The following is a 16,689-nucleotide window of genomic DNA, read 5'->3' as shown; positions in this document are numbered from 1 at the left end:
AAGAGCACGAGCAGAAAGGTTTTTTCCTGAAGTAGCAGCTAAAAATAGGACACTTAGAGGAAGTAAAGTTCATTAAGTGATAAAGCAGTGGCTGCAGTCATGAGAGAAGAGTTTTTCCTTTTTTATCTATACATTTATTTAGCATTATGTTTTCTTGCTCCTTATTAGAGTGCTAAAGCAGTGTTTATCTGGCTGAGGAAAAGAAGATTTCCCTTTCTGTTGTGACTTTAACATGTAGCTCATCAAATACAACAGAGTCAAAAGTTTTAAGCAGACATTGCCAGCCAACAAAGTACAACATTTGACAGCATTATTTGCCTTTTATATGCTCTTTCCAGAGTGGGAAATGATATGCCATTTTCAAGACACATTCCACAGTATTATGCAACAGCTTTCTTAATTTTTAATGGATATATTATTTTTAATGTGTCAACTTTTGCATAAAGCATTATAGTATTTTATTCAGCATATACCATTAATAAATTATTTGCTCCTTCCTCTCCCTCCCACCCCCCCAAGAGCTGCACTTAGCATAGGGAAATGGTCTATTGACATTATAAAAAAATACTTTCAACTGGCACAGTTTATAGACACTTCCATCATCAGACAAAGCACCAGGAGTGCATTCCTCTTTCTACTCAGCCGACACGCTAGAAGTGCTAAACATGCTGCCCAGGAGTCATCTTACAAAACTCCCTTTGATGAGAGGACTTACACATATGTAGCAATCAGTTGTTGTAAAAGTAAGCTAGCACCCTGTACAACCAGTGATTCCTGTTAAAAGTGTTCACTTTGGGCCCGGTTGCTCCAGTGTCCTTTAGCCATCATGTCCAAATGGTGTAAGACATCCAAAGGAAGCATGTCAGGGTGCTTCTGTGTCAGAGAAACTTGTCCAGCTGACCTGAGTTTCTTCAGAGGGCACACACCTCTCATCTCTGCAGATCTGCCCATTCTATAAGGGCAAAAAATGGATGAGATTTGATGTCTTCAACACCAGCAACACCAGCACCAAGACGCTCCGCGGGATTAAACTGCAAAAGCTAGATATAAAAGGAAAATATATATGATTCAGTGAGTAAGAACAAAAACAACTGCTTAAAAGTTCCAGAAAGGTCTAAGGTAAGGGACATCCTACGGTTTTCCTGCTATATGAATTACTTTCAAGAGTGCAAAAGCATACTTGAAATTCCTAAAATCCAGTAAATGGAAGACGACTCTCCTTTCCTTGAGTCTCAGTGTTACAGTCTTCAGAGACTACTGATCACAGCATGCAATTCCCTGAAGCACTGCACACTGGGACTTCATTTTAAGTGTAACCTCATTTTAAAAAGAGACAGCAGCAGCCAGAGCTTGCATCAGTAGAACTCTGGACACTGCGTTTGCTTCATGTTAACCTTTGCTCACACCACTGCGTTACAGCTACATCAGGGATAGTGGTCTGTAACTTTCCGTTTCACAAATTGTGAGTTGGTCCTAAAAGACCAGGATATCACAGCCCGTTTGCTATTTCCTAATAAAAAAAAAAAAAAAAAAAAAAAAAAAAAAAAAAAAAAGTTTTAAAGAGTCCTACAAATGGCCTAAAACTGAAAAATCAAAACCCCAGTGAAAGAAACAAAACAGCCTAATGGCTTCATGGAAATTTCCTGAAATTCAGCACCTCGTTTGCTTTTTAGTTGTACATCACATGCTGAATTCATGTGAAAAAGAAATCACAATATTTACATCTGTTTAAAGATACCGATCCATATAAAAGGGAATGCAAAGGTAAACTCCAAAGAGACTAATAAAGACACACAAAAATATTTTGCAGTTTTAGAGAACTGTTTATACTCTATTCAATTACAGCCACTACAAAGGCATGATTTCTTGCTTTTTCTGCAACATCTAATAGGATAACTTCTCCCAGTTGTCACTTAGAAAAACGTGTATTCATATCTTAATGCAGTCAACATCTAAGTGAGTCTACATCCATAAACATAGGAATTTACACATTTTAAGATGGCTCTGCTATTTGCAGTCATAATGTCACATAATAAAGGTAGCTGGGTGACAGTTAATAGTGCTGCTCTGGTATCTCCCACAAGCCAGCACACACACATGCAGCCATGGTGTCTCTGCCTTCTGCTGAAATACAATCAGCACCAGCACAGAGAAAGTAAGCATGGTCACTTCTTTTCTGGAGTTTGTCCTTCCACAAGAACTTTAATCTTAGAAAACAAATTCAACACGAACTGTAACAGATACCTACTGAAAAGTCACATTGCATGTTTTGTTGGTAGTAAAGCCTAAAGGTGCCTGAAAAAACACTGGGTGCAAAATACCAAACCAACATCAAAAAAACAACTTCATCTTTCAGCAGAGATAAACAGATCTCTGTTTTCTTAGATGCTGACTAAATGAAGGAGGTGTTTACAATGAAGTCACCTGGACTGGAAGCCACAGCAGGAGACAACACCTGACAGTTTTCTGTATAGATGAACATTGATCCCAGAGAGTTATTCTGTGACGTTTTGACCTGTTTACCCTTGGCAGTGGGGGGAAGGAAAGTCGCAATGACAAATTGCTATCCATGCCAAGAGAGCTCTCTTCCTTTTCCTGACAAGGCTTCCTCAACAATGAATGGCAGCTTCCTTGGATAGTCACACAACAAAAATGTGATTTATTGCTTCATATAAGCCAAGCCTCCACCAGATAAGTCACCACCCTACACTGGAAGGCTTGAGTACAGGGGTGACTATGCCACTTAAACCCCAAGTGGCAAAAGAGACACTGGCGTATGTGAAAATAGGGAACACATTAGCCTACACTGAAAAACAATCCTACACTGGCAGGGAAAAGTGGACTGGACAACTTCATTTGCCTTCTGGTCTTAATGGGAGGAATTCCCTTCATCAAGTGTGACTTTGCTTTCCCTCAGCCACTTGTGTCCTACAGCACCTGTGGATGAGGGTAGCAATTTGCTACCATCCATCAGCATAAATGCAGATTATATAAAAATGGGATTTTTCTTCAGTCATTTCCCTTTCTAACTTTGCCAAAAACACACAGACACATGCTTTCACATTCAGCATCTTCATGTCACCTAGTCAAAGTAGGTGGTGTCCAAACACCTAGTTCCATTTTCACGAATCATCTCATAGTAATGGCACAGAAATCAATCTGTCACTGGGTCTTTTGAGTCACCGAATCTCCAAAGTATCTTTCCTTTGTTTCCTTCAAGAACTACTTTTTTCCACTCTGCTCTGTTCAAAACTACATCTAAGTGATGTCATTATTTATGCATTCACTACCAAGACACTATTCAAAGCTGAACACCACAGTTCATATATATCCCTTATTCTTCTCAAGTGGAACAGGTCAGATCTATGCACCACTTCCTCAGTTACGTCAACAGTAACTACAAGGAAGACTGCACGACCTGAACTTCAAGGCCCAGCACTACAAGTTCAATCATTCCTAACTAAAGCTAAGAGTAAACCAAACCATCAGACAATACTATTCCTGTTAGTTTGAAAATGCTGTATCAGTCTGAAGTTTGTCTGTATCGGTCTGGAAGTTTGTCTGTATTTAATGGTTTCCTATGCTGTCTTTTGTCCAACCTACCAGTGGTCTTCTGGCCACAAAAGTCATTGTATTCACAATTTAAAGTACTTTTTCTTAACAAATGGCATCCAGGAGGTTTCCTGGAGGACAGCTACAGGTTTTCAACCACAGCAAGGTCATAACTTCTAATCAGTGTGTTACAGCTTTCATAGTACTTAGAGCTATCTTGCTGAATTGGCATCAACATTTTTTTAGTTTAATTAACAAATGTTTCCATGAACATTTAGGGCAGAGATCCTAAAATGTTCATGCATCACCAGCAGGTGCTTCCAAAGCACTCAGCATTTGCCAAACTCATTCTTCGAAGAAATGGCCAAGCGCTCTAGTGTTCTACAGACACGCCTGGCAGCAGAAGACAAAGCTTCCAGATGCAACAAGACAACTGGGCAACACTCCTCCATGCTGACAAAAGAGTCATCCATGTTTCTATCAGCAGCTTTCTGCTTTTACATTTACTTCACCAGAACAACTCAGTTAGGTAAGTATTTGTCCCATCAACATGTGTATATATAGAAAACAAATTTTCACCTCTTACCTGCTGAATCAGTGATCTGGCCTCCTTTGATACATGGTCTGGTATACTCAGAGAAGTGTGAGTGTTTATACCTGATGGATGGCACTCAACCAGAGACTGGAGCAGAAAAGAAAAAAAGAAAAAAAGAAAGAAAAATAAATCAAAGCAGGCAGATGCATTTATTCATTTAAAATTGTAGTGTTTAATTATCTCCTAGTATACATAGAAATTAACACACACAGCTAAAACTTCAGTGCTTCCTAGTACAAAGTACTGATTTTGGAAGGAATGTCTACAGGTGCTCTCGAACATTTATGCCTTAGAGCTTGTGTTTCATTGCTCAGACTTGAAGAGCCTGGGAACTTGGTGGACTTTGTTTTCTTTGTGCAGAACTGTCAACCAATGTTTGATCTGGTTGAGCATTCTTTGTCTCAAAACACTGAATTACTGTGTAACACAACATATGGCTTCTACACAGTCCCAGTAAATAATATTGAAACTATTAGGGCAAAAGTTTTGTATATATGCAGACGGAATGTTAGAGAACTTTGATTTCACTGTGGTTAAGAGGACAGGATGAGTTTGGTTAATTTTTCAGTCCTGAGTTTGAAATGGCTTGATCAAGTTGTTCTACTGAAGCTCGAGCATGCTTTGCTTCTCTGGTCCCATTCAGACTAAGCAAATTGCAAGTACTCAGGCTGGCAAAGCACATCAGATAAAGACCAGCAAGGAAATCACAACTGGGCACACCAATTGTGAGAAACTACTGGCCACAAAGTCAGTTTTATCAAGTAACTTGCCCCAGCCCTACCTTCCCAGTGAGGAGTTCAAAAAGAATGGCACCCAGGCTCCACCAGTCACAGGCTTCTGTCTCTTCTAGGATAGCGCCAACCTCTAAACACGAGACATTTCAATTAATATTAAAAAGGTCAGTTACACCTTCAAAATTAACATATATTTACAAGGTGACTGTTTAATGCTGACAGAACATATACTAAATACCACAGAGCTTTCATTATGCCTGCAATTTAGTTAGCCCTTTAGCCACCTACAGATTGCATTGTTCAAACACAGCAACACTATACATTTCATGCATAATTTGCCTTTTCCATGCATACATAGGCACTTTCAAGACTTACAGGCATTACAGTTAGGATTCTGCTATACTGGGCAAAACTAGACAGCAACAGACAGTAAAGCAAAACATATTTAGAGAGTTTACCCTGGTCAGAAGAGCTGGACTGACCAGAGAAGCCTGAAGCACCCGTAAAAGCAGCACAAAGGAGGTTGTAATAGTCTACTGCATGCCTTAATTTTGTCTTAGAGGGCAGGCTTCATCTCAGGGCTAACCCACAGCCTTTGCTGGGATCACCACGGGAGGATTTCCACAATAACCTCTCTGGTCTCAGGCAGAGATGTTAAATCTACTTCACATAGCCTAACCACAGCCAGTAACTGTGTGTTGCTACAGCTCAGCCCGAATTTCACCTCGGTAAGAGAAGTTGTTTTCCCTTGCATCCAGTAAGCACCCAACACTGTTATTGCTGTACATGCACAGGGGAGAGCAGAGAGGGGAGATGAGACTGAGAATCCCTTGCCATACACCAGTAGCATGATGCATGCAGAAAACTTGGCCTTTACTGACTCAGGCTTTAAACTACAAAAATTATTAAATACAAACACACTACGCTATCCGCTCTAAAACAGGCAGAAAAACAGATTGCAATGAAGATGAAATCTTCATTTTGACTGTCAAAAAAATGCAGAAGCTGCACTAAAATAGCTTTGGTGGCAAAAGCCACACCAGCTTCCCAGCAGAGGACAACAATTAGCATACAATCACATAGCTGTTGCTGTAAAGAGCATTGTGGCATGTGCGGAAAAAAATCTTGCTCATCATTTTATGGAGCTTAGCATGAGCATGGCCAAGGAGAGCTACAGATGAGTCACACTCCAGGGTCAGGGAGATGAAGGCGTTAGCCCCAGACCTTCCCAGAGGCAGAGAAGCACACACATGCTGAGCACAGGGATGTGCAGAGGGCTGGCCCCTTGGGCAGCTGCCACACAAGCTGCAAGACACTCAGTACCTTATACAACTAGGTTGAGGTTGCTGTTGCAAGAGCAATGAGGAAGGATGGCTCAGACTTTATTTCTTTAGGTAGGACATCCCTCACATTGAAAAGTTTACAACAGTTAATGGCCTTTGAATGACCAATACATCACTGTAAGGGTGCCACACATCAGAATTTATTCCATTCCTTACGGATTAATACTCCTATCAACATCAAGACACTTTTACAAAGACATAACAGCAACCATATGAGCAACTGTATCAGCATAATTATACATATTTTTAAGATGTTTTAAGACCCCAGGCAAGCATTCAGATGAAGCTGAAATTATGGTTAATTGAGAGAATTTGTTCAAAAATCAAAATCTGTTCTTGCAATCTAATTCTAAAGCCCTTCAGAAAGGCAAACCTTCTAGGTAACTCCCCTTTAAAAAAGAACAACAAAATAAACTCCCAGACTTGGGCCTTTCCACACGAACCAGCTGGCGAAAGGTTTTCATAGCATTTCTCAGAGAAACCTACTGAATGGAAATGCCTTTCCAGTCTGACTGTGATTTCCTAGTGCTCTATGTTCCAATAATGTACATTCAAAAACAACATAACATGAATGGAGAGTAAAATCTAAAACCAAATAATTCAGGCTTCTTTAGAGCAGTTTTCTTTCCCTTATAGATTTAATCCTGTGGATATTCTAGTCTAATGGAGCTTTCTTCCCAACAAGTGCTGATTTTTATTTTTAGATTGAATTCTACACTTATTTTAGAATAAGGACAGTAAAGCAAAGAATTAATTAAGAGTACTATATTCTCAGTTCCTGTACTACCATTGACTTCCCCATATTGATGCATCTTAAATTTTAGATTAAAGTCACAAAAGGAGATAATCCATTCTCCCCCAAAGACATTCAGTGGGGATGGGCCTCATGAGTTACAGCCCAACATAAAAAAAAATCCTAAACATGAAAAAAAATCATTCAGAGCACAGGGAAAATAAATTTTACCATAAATAAACAAATCTCAGTTTTGGTACTATTTCTTTTTATGTTGGCAATCACAGATGCTGATCCAGTTCTTTGAAGCATCAAAGTTACACTGCCTTCTTTCACAGAATCATACACTGTTCGTTACAGGAAGTAATTTTCCTCACTGACAAAGAAAATGGATATAAACTAAGCACCAAAAAGCAGAGTCCACTTCCCAAAACCCAAGCTCATATTTACAACAGTAAGAACAGTTTCAATATATGTCAAGCCAAAACCAATATCACTGTAGTTCTTTTAAGAGAGCAGCACTGAACTCTTCCATCCACTTTTGACCATGACCAAAATGACACAAGTGGGATAAACTGAGAATAGTCAAGTAATCCAGATTTCTCTCAGGGCTGAAGGGCTCTGTCTGGGTTTTCCTGCATACAGCAGCAACTGCATAAGTCATCTGAACCAACACAAAACAGAAAATGGAAAACTCAGCTGAGGGGAACACCTGAAAATCCTTTTAAACAAGAAATAAATTTAGGTCAACTTTTTTTCCTATTAAGCAATGTCTTCTTTCCTGCTGCTTTCTCTAGCTTCCAAAGTTTCCTTATTTTAGGTTAAAATAGATGTTTTCCTTAAAGAAAAATAAATCATTGTGTATACTACACATGAACTACCAACAAAAGCGTTGTTTACATTTCCTTACTTCAAACAGGTCACATTACTTCTGATGCAATATGCCGATCATAATAAGTTCAGGATACCACATCAATATTACTGCATTCTATCTTGACTACACATCATGGGAAAATTTAGAAACTATAGATTATGAAGTGCTTTTGAGGGGCACAGAGTGGCCAGCTAATGTAATATACCATAGAGGGCATATGCTTTTTTTTTAAAGTATTAATATTGCAGTAAATCTAAACTACAGTATCTGCCTTCACTAAGAAAACATTTTCATCTCAATCCATCAGCAATGTAATTTAGACAATAAATGGTAGTGACACATAAGCTTAAGTGACTAACATAGGGATATTTGTGCCAATTCTTTCCTTCATGAACCTTGAAATCAAGGACCTTATCCAGTTATGTACAAAAATAAACATGTGCACACATGTGCAGAGTGTTGGTGCTTCTAGGACTAGCAGCAAAAATTTCACAGAAAAATAGCATTCATATCATCCTCAAACACAAAAACCTTTTATATCAGAGAAATAACAAAGTAGGATAAAAAAAAGTCAATAACTCTTCCAATTTCAATGTAACTTCATTAAAAGGGAGAGCTTTCCTCTTTCTCTCTCCCCAGTGCATGGCCAGCACCAAGAAGCAAAAGTCAGCAACAATGCTATATTCCTGCACAGAAGCAATTTCAACAGCAACCAGTGGGGTAACTGAAGGGAAGGAGATTTGGAAAATGCTATCAGGTTTAGACAGAGACAGATGGTACAGGTAAACACCTTCACTACCCTGCACTGTCCTCCTTCCAGAGCAGCTGGTCTCAACTGCAAGGCCATTTCTTTATAGTTTCCACTTATCTCAATATCTGCATTATACACAGTAATACCTTATTTCCTGATAAGGGATACATAGCCAACAAGAGTCTGTATTTTAAACAGAAGTGCCAGTTCTAAAGTAAAAAGCAGAACTTCACCTCTCCTGAACACACATCCTCAATCAAATTATTGACCATAAACCAAGGCTAATTTTCTCATTCTTTCTACAGCACCTTAACTTGAAAAACACCCTTCATGCTGAAGGATTTCATAGGCCTTTACTACCACACCTGCAACATTTTCATCCAGAAAGTTTCCCCCAGGGCTGACAATAAGGCCTCACGACCAGTATGCACAAACACTAGTTAACATAAAAGAAATCAGGCTTAAAGGAGGACTTAGACATTCACTGTGCAACTCAGGCCAGATGGCTTATGAATCATCAAGAACAAAAACTTAATCAAAAACTTTGTAGGATAAACTGTAATATCAAAAACAATGCTTCTGAAGCCAGCTCACAAGAAAACAGGCTCTAGGTGGACGTACTGCTTCTCCAGACATCTAGGAATCATGAAGGGTATTGTAGTGAGGTGCTTTTCTTGGAATTAAGAAGGGTGGATTGATAAGAATTTCAAAAGCTGAGGAGGCCCCTTCACTTACTCCATGTTTCAAGCAGAAACAGCCTACTTTCAAGTATCATTTCTGCCCTGATAAAAAAACAAGGAGACCTATCTGAACTACCATCAGGTCTCTGAAACCATTCAGGAGAATAGGACTTGTCCAACACCCTGAAAACAGACACAATGTTTTCCCCTCCTGTGGCCATTAAGATGAACAGTATTGCACGAAAAACCATTAGAGACCCTTTGGAAATTGTATTTACCTTACACTCATTTAATTTTAAAAGATGACTATTTTTTCATATTTTAATATCTATATATGTAAAGAAGCATTTGCAGAGAATTAAGTAAAATGACTCCAGGCTAATTTACTCTAGGCAGACTCAGTCGGCCAAGATATTGTAAGATACAGTCAGTGTATAAAACATCACACAAGCAATCTGGCCATAATGCTTTGCCTAAAATGCTTTAGGAATCTATAAAACATAGTATTGAACCATCTATAGTTAAGTATAAGAAGTTTATCATGGTCTTTAAACAATAAAGTAGTGAGGCAAGTCCAATGAACATCTGCTAAGATCAAATGGAGTATGAAAATAGGAAGTTTCATCTTAAAGTTACTCAAAAACATATGAGCATCTATGTTCCTCTTTGGAAAAAATTTCCTCATGTTACTAAAAAAAAAAGAAATAAAAAAATAGAGGGAACTGTGTTCTTTCTTTCTTTTAGCAGCCCAAGATGGAATCAAAACTTCCTCTATCATGTGACAAAAGAGACAAAGAAACTTATTACTGCACTGTTATCAAAACAAAGCAAACACTAATTAACCTTTCAGCTAGATCCATTTAATTTCACAAGACATCTTCTGTACTGTCTTCAAGTCTTAATCCCATCTGCAACAGTAATAATAATAAATAATAATAAAACACATAAATAAACACAAGTAAAGTACAGTTTCTTCTGGAGTTAACAACTGGCTTTCATGTCAACCACACAAAATTATCAGGTTTTTATAAATCAGCAGCTTTGGTATATCTTACTGCTTATTCTAGTTACGCAGTCTACAACATAAAACACGAGACTATGTACTTCACCTGAAACATATAGTGTATTTACAACAAGCCTGAGTGCCAAAGCATATCAGGTTCCTTTCAGAAAATACCTGATTCTCACCCTGAACCTGTGCTTTCAATTACCTATTCCAAGCTCATGACATTTTGCCATTCTGGGAGCAGTCAGTTGTCATTATTTTCTGTGGGACACTCTGGTGTCTTTGGAGAGCTGTCCCACTCCAAATGGTTGTTCAAAAAATGTTCCTCCCAACCTTCCAATAATTAATCAGTACTTCTGCACCTCCAGACCTTTCCTCGTTAGTCACACCAGTCATGTATTTTTCATATTAATGTTTAATCCTGTTTCCTACTGACAGAGTTTTTCAAATCAAGGTAGCCCCATCCTGCTCTGGATGCTCAAAGCTTCTTCACCTGCTCAGCTTTTTTCTTTTTAGGATTATCCTGAGATATTAATGTCACACAAAAATCTAGGACAGGGTCAGAGATAAAAGGTAGTAAGTCCAGCCTTACACTACAACCATGAGACCAGCCCACCCCTCGACACCTGTCAGGGTCAATGGCTCTTTAATCTACCACAGTTATTTTGCTTCTTAAACAATCTACTCAAATTAAATTACTATAATACAGAACAGCAGATTTAATGAGTGCCTGCAAACTCCTACTGAAAAGCACATACACAAATAACATGCAGGTTTTCCAGCATCAAATGTCTATTTGGTAAACAGAGGCAAATAATTTTTTCCTTATTCAGTAAATAAAAATTATAGCATGCAGGCTAATAATAGCAACCTAGCAATTTTTATTTTCATGCCATATGTTTTAGGTTATCAGCTGCACTTTGCATCTGTATTTTCAATTGTTTAAGAGCAGAAGTGACATCTTCATTTGGGAGTACAAAAATCAGGTTGCACAATGAAACATTTTTGTCTTTTTTTTTTGGAACAAAATCCTTTACACACAAAACCTTTTTTCTGCTTAGGTTTTGCACTGTGTACAAGTAACAGCAGGTTAGATAAAACCAAATCTACCATATATATATGTGTGTGTGGGTTCTGTGAAGGCTAGTTTGTGTAAATAAGGCTTGATTATAGCACACAGCTTATGAAAGCATCAGAATAATACGATGCATTACTGATGGCCAGTTTCCTACTTACATTTTCTATGAAGCTAAGCTTCCTTTGGCTTTACGATCTCAAGCAGCAAATCTCCAGTTTTTAGTAAATACAGTCTGGTGAAAATTCGTTGTTTAAACAAGAAAGAAAAAAAAAAAAAAACTCTAAAGGCAGCCCAGCTCTGAAATCTCATCCTCCAAAAACACTACAGGGATGCAACAGAACGCATCCCTGCTGCTGGAACAAGAACTCAGAGAGTGTAAATAAAACATCTCATTCACACATCGTATTTACACAAGATGTTAGACCAGCAAGCCGCTTCTACAACATGACACTTCACAGGTTAGACAGAAAAAGTACCTTAAAGATTTCTCTTTATGAGAAAATCCTCAATCTGTTTTAGCTGAAGACACAGTCGTGACTAGGCTATAGCCATAGACAATTTTGTCTTTCTCACAGGTATTAGCATACTGTGAAGGGTTTTTTTAAAAAGAGTTACCAATCTGATATTAAATATCATGACTGTCAAGAACAGAATACAATTATTATTGTATTTAAAAGTTAACAACTCTTTATCTTTAAGATCACAATGTTGGCAAAACCAATACTTAAGTAACAGAAGGTGATCATTTGCATTTCAAAATTCATCTATCTTGCTTTTCCCTCAATTAGACCAAAACACGTTGATTCACAGGTTTCTGTGTGTGTATTTCTTTTCTAAACTTATTTATAGAGCAGAATAATGGCCCCCCTGCCAGGCTGGCATTTGCTCAAGTTTCTGTCCGTGTAAATTGAATCTGTTACTGGAATTTTCCCCCCTTCAGAATACCAAGGCACATTAACCAAGAGATAAAGAGATACATTGCTGATACTATCAGCCACCAGGCAGGTGGATAATGCAAGGGATTTTTTGTTAGTTTTTGCGGGGATTTTTTGGACAAATATGTGATAAGAGTTCTCAGGGGGCATGGAGAGCAAAGGGCTGTTTAAACAGAAGTGAATCATTCTCATCTGATCTGCTAATAACTTTGTATTCAGACATCAGCTGCTTAGCAGACTTTAAAACAGTCAGTAAACAAAGTTACTATAAAGAGGAGGAAAGTTAAAGGAAAAAAACCATATCAACCTCAGAATAGTCACCTTTGCCATGTTAATGCAGCAGAAATTCTCAGTTACAAGGGCTTAATTTCTTCTTTAAAAGCAAATAGGTTATTCTTGGCCAAACCCCCCACAGTTTTACTTGAAGTGGTGTTGAGTTTATAGGGGATGATTTATAATCCATCATTTCCCTTGTGGGTTAGAGAAACAACATTTGACTTATCATAGGTGAACAGCAAAGATTTAGTTTGGCCATTAATCAAAGTAGAGCACAGGCACTACTTTTAAGCATCTGCAGGCAGCTTTGTTGTTGCCGTAGTTGGTTCAGCACGAACCTTTTTGTTTAATTGAGTAGAACTATACAGCAGTAAAGAGATATCCAGCTTTACCAACAGATTCAACAGCACTGTAACACACCACGACTCTGAGCTTGTGAATATAATTCTTGATATGCAAATCATTACAAATGAACCGCATCTTCTGTCTCCAGTTCTTGGGAGAAGTTAGAGAAATTAGCGCCTGCAAGTGCAAGAGCAAAATCCATTAATGGTAGAATGCCACCTCCTGTCAACACTAGGGAAGTGCTGCTGCTTGCAACAGATGCAGCCCTGTTTTTAATGTATGCACCATATAAAATGATCATTGCTATATCATACAAAACTAACTATACTGCTCACAGGGAATGGTATGCTGCTTTTTTAACTACCCACTCCCTCATCTTTTTGACACTTCAGCATTTATAACGTTTGCATTTATTTCTATGACTTTACATATACACTGCATAATGCCTTTTCAACATAGGCAGTCACATTGCCTCTCCACTTTTTGTAGGGTAACAAGAGCTGAGCAAGTCCATGCCATCCACCATACCAATACTACCTTGCTCCACTTTCATGCAAGGTTATGCCCTGGGGTACTCTAAGCCTTAAACACAAAACCCTACCTCATCAAGCAAGTTCCATGTAGGTGGACATCTATTCTCTCCTGGGTCTGAAAAACTTACACATTAACACATTACTATCCCTAGCCCCTCCAGGAATTAGTTTCTCATACATAAACTGCAGAATTTAGACTCCTTCAGTCAACAAAACAACTTAAAATTTTAATACCTCCTCATGCACTCTACTGCAAAGGACTTTTACACTTCTAAACTGTAAAAAAGTAACACCTGAAACATCACCAATTACAAAGGTATAACTGTTTCAAATACATTTTTACAATTTTCACATAGTTCTGCAAGACAATTTCCTATTTTAAATTGAAGACATCCTGCAATCCGTTTAAATTTCACATTCATCCTCCCCTTTTTCTGCCTCCCAAGTTTGCTCCTCAAAAATCAATTCAGAAAAAGAACTGCAGACCAAGACACTGTTCTCAGTCTCCAACACCAGTCCCTAAAAGACAGATAGACACCTTCCCTTTCCTGCACACAAGTTACCACATCCAAATCTTATTTTATCTCAAACTCTCTAGCTAAACACACAGAGACAAAATTTTACATGCAACTTTCACTGTATCTTTCAGTGATGAGTGAAAAGAAGAGGAAAGGCTGACTACCCAAGGGCAACACAGCACCTAACACTGAAAATTCAAAACAAGATAAAGACTCACTTTGAGTCACTTCATCCATTCACTGTGTTGCATTATGGTAAGAAATCATAAGACCTGATTAAATTTTGTGAACATCACTTGTTCACCTCTACAAAACTACAGCCCTTCCTTCAGCAGAAAAAAAACCAAGTTGTGAGAAACATTTATAATCAGTTTTTATAAGTAACTTAAAAATAATATAAGAAACCCCCAAACTTGCCAGTTTCTCTTAGCGTAACGAACTGAAGCACAAGTATCATTTCAAAAGCAGTTTGAGGGGCTATGCTATCATGATAGAGGGGAGACATGAGTTCTAGGGACACGGTACACACCTTAAAATTTAAAAAAATATCATCCAAATAAGGCTTTTTTTTCCCCTGTAATATTGGAGCCTAGAGAAAGCCCACTAACATGATTACTTTTTTAACACTGATCAAAAGTTCTAAAGCAGTATCTACCAGCAGCAGAAAGCTGCTTTGGAATCAGCTATACACCATTATTGAATCACTGCTCAAAACGGAATGGCACAAAACCTGACTCCAAAATATATTTTGTGCTCCTAAGTTATACCAAGTATTCCTCTCCTACATAAAAATTAACATGTAATAGCTACTCTAAAATACGACTACGCTTTGCAGAGATGACATTAAGAGCAAGAATTATGAAAGGTAAAAATCATAAAGCAGTATCAATTGATCCATCTTGAATATACCTAATATTTGCATTTGCAAATCTGCATCTTGTAGCTCACCAGTTAGAGACACACAAAGCAAACTGCAGCTTGGGATAGGGCAGAGAGGGTGGAGAGGAGAGGGTGACTTAACCAAGAAAGGCCCGGATGGATACCACACCTGTGCTGTGAGGTGGAAATAATGATGGCATGGAAAACTTTATTCTTGCATTTGGGGACTTCTAAATATTATTTCAGCTACTCCCTAAACACTTAATTACTGCAGGAGTTGGCTGGCTGGGGCTTAGGGGGCAAAAAAAGCCTCTCTTTGGATCCTCATTAAAGTACAGAAAAATTAAGCTTTGACTTTCACAGCTCATTAATGATGACAGGGTGGGAAAAGGGCTGCACTTCCATCTTTGCTGCTACTCAACTAGGGAGTGCTTTGTTCCAGGCTGGGTTAGAGAGGCGGGAAAACACCTCTAACAGGTTGTCACACATGTTGGCAGCCAGGACACATTTCTGTTTAACAACCACAAGAACTGCTGGGATTCCCCAATTATCTTGTTCCTGAATTAAGGTGGTATGAGGGTAGAATGAAGGTGTTGGATTTGCTTTGATAGGTAAAAACAATCCTCTTCCGTAATACCTACCCTTTTGACTTGCATCTGGATAGACAAGACTTTACTTACTATTTATCTCAAGAAGCTGGCATTCAAATTTTTGTTCGTCTCTTTATTCACAGAGACAGTTCCTTACTGCATATCTCAGTTGCGGAACAATGACACAGAATAAACACCTGATGCCAAAGTAAGTTCAAAACTTCCACTGCTGGTAACTCTTATTCTAAATTTTTCTGAGCACATTTGCAGACTCTGAGCTTGAGAACACTACCTGCATGCCAAGCTGCAATGCCTGTCCAGACCACGCACTCGGCAGAAACTTATGTCGGCATTTCAAATTCAGAATAAAAAAACCCGAGCAATTTCAACTCTGAACAAAGTTTTTATAAGCCAGCTATGAAATATTTAAAATCTGTAGTTGTAAGTGAAGCACCTGATTTTTGGCTGTCACTACCATTTGACCACTGTATTAGCAGAAACTAAATTGGTACAAGGAAAAGAGGGAGGGCTCAGTTTCAAGTGCCATCGGTGCTATAAAAACCCAAGAGATATTGATTTTATCACCCTCATGATTGATGAAAGTGGTTCTAAGAGAAGAGCTCTCTAAACTATTTCAAAGCCCACTGTAGCTCATAAAAAAAGTCAGAGACATCTCTGAGCCTATTAGGGTTGTATTTTTCACACCGCTGTGATTCTCTCCCCGACCCCCTTGTTCTTTGCACGTATAAATTTTTGCATTTTTAAGGCTCTTAGTGTCATCTTTTCAGTCTGCCCTTTCCCTCATTTGCTCTTTTCAGTTACCCAGATGTACTCACACAGAGCAAGTAACTGCAAGAGAACAGGACATTCCTTAGGTTTGCTTAAACAAGACAGTCAATACAATTACACTTTATGGAAATGACACAACAAACAGCACCACAGCTCAACAATAAAGCAGTTATGAGCCCTGTAGTGTTTTAAGACACTCAGGAAAAAGAAGTAAAGAAAATTCAGATATTGCATGATCTCAAGCTTTATGCTACAGAGACTCTATGAGAAAATGAAAGCTGCTAATCTACTTTCCAAGTGAAACATTGTAGGTGATTGCTCTAACCTGGGGCACAGTACATTCTCTCTATGGCATCGTTGTCACAGGAGTCTTCAACCTCCCTCCACCTGCTAAAATACGTTAGCTGAATGTGTCCTAAAAACAAAACGACAGGAGAAATCAAAACATTTTTCCCTTCCATTTTCTGCAGAAGTGAAC

The 16,689-nt window shown here is 38.4% G+C and overlaps 1 protein-coding gene across 1 annotated transcript in view; it reads right to left on the bottom strand.

The window, feature by feature from the left end:
* Positions 1 to 511: 511 nt before the first annotated feature.
* RPS6KC1 (ribosomal protein S6 kinase, 52kDa, polypeptide 1) overlaps positions 512 to 16,689 on the bottom strand; it is a 39,359-nt gene continuing 23,181 nt past the window's right edge. Inside the window, exons 5-8 of the mRNA XM_009081105.1 lie at positions 16,537 to 16,626; positions 4,929 to 5,011; positions 4,139 to 4,234; positions 512 to 1,040 (exon numbers count right to left, since the gene is read on the bottom strand). Coding sequence (XP_009079353.1) covers positions 930 to 1,040; positions 4,139 to 4,234; positions 4,929 to 5,011; positions 16,537 to 16,626 — 380 coding nt within the window. The 3' untranslated portion in view covers positions 512 to 929. The remainder of the gene's footprint in view (positions 1,041 to 4,138; positions 4,235 to 4,928; positions 5,012 to 16,536; positions 16,627 to 16,689) is intronic.

Source organism: Acanthisitta chloris, unplaced genomic scaffold (assembly GCF_000695815.1).
Source record: "Acanthisitta chloris isolate BGI_N310 unplaced genomic scaffold, ASM69581v1 scaffold8138, whole genome shotgun sequence".
NCBI lineage: Eukaryota > Metazoa > Chordata > Aves > Passeriformes > Acanthisittidae > Acanthisitta > Acanthisitta chloris.
The sequence above is the reverse complement of the archived record's forward strand: the minus strand, read 5'-3'. Positions and strand labels throughout refer to the sequence as shown.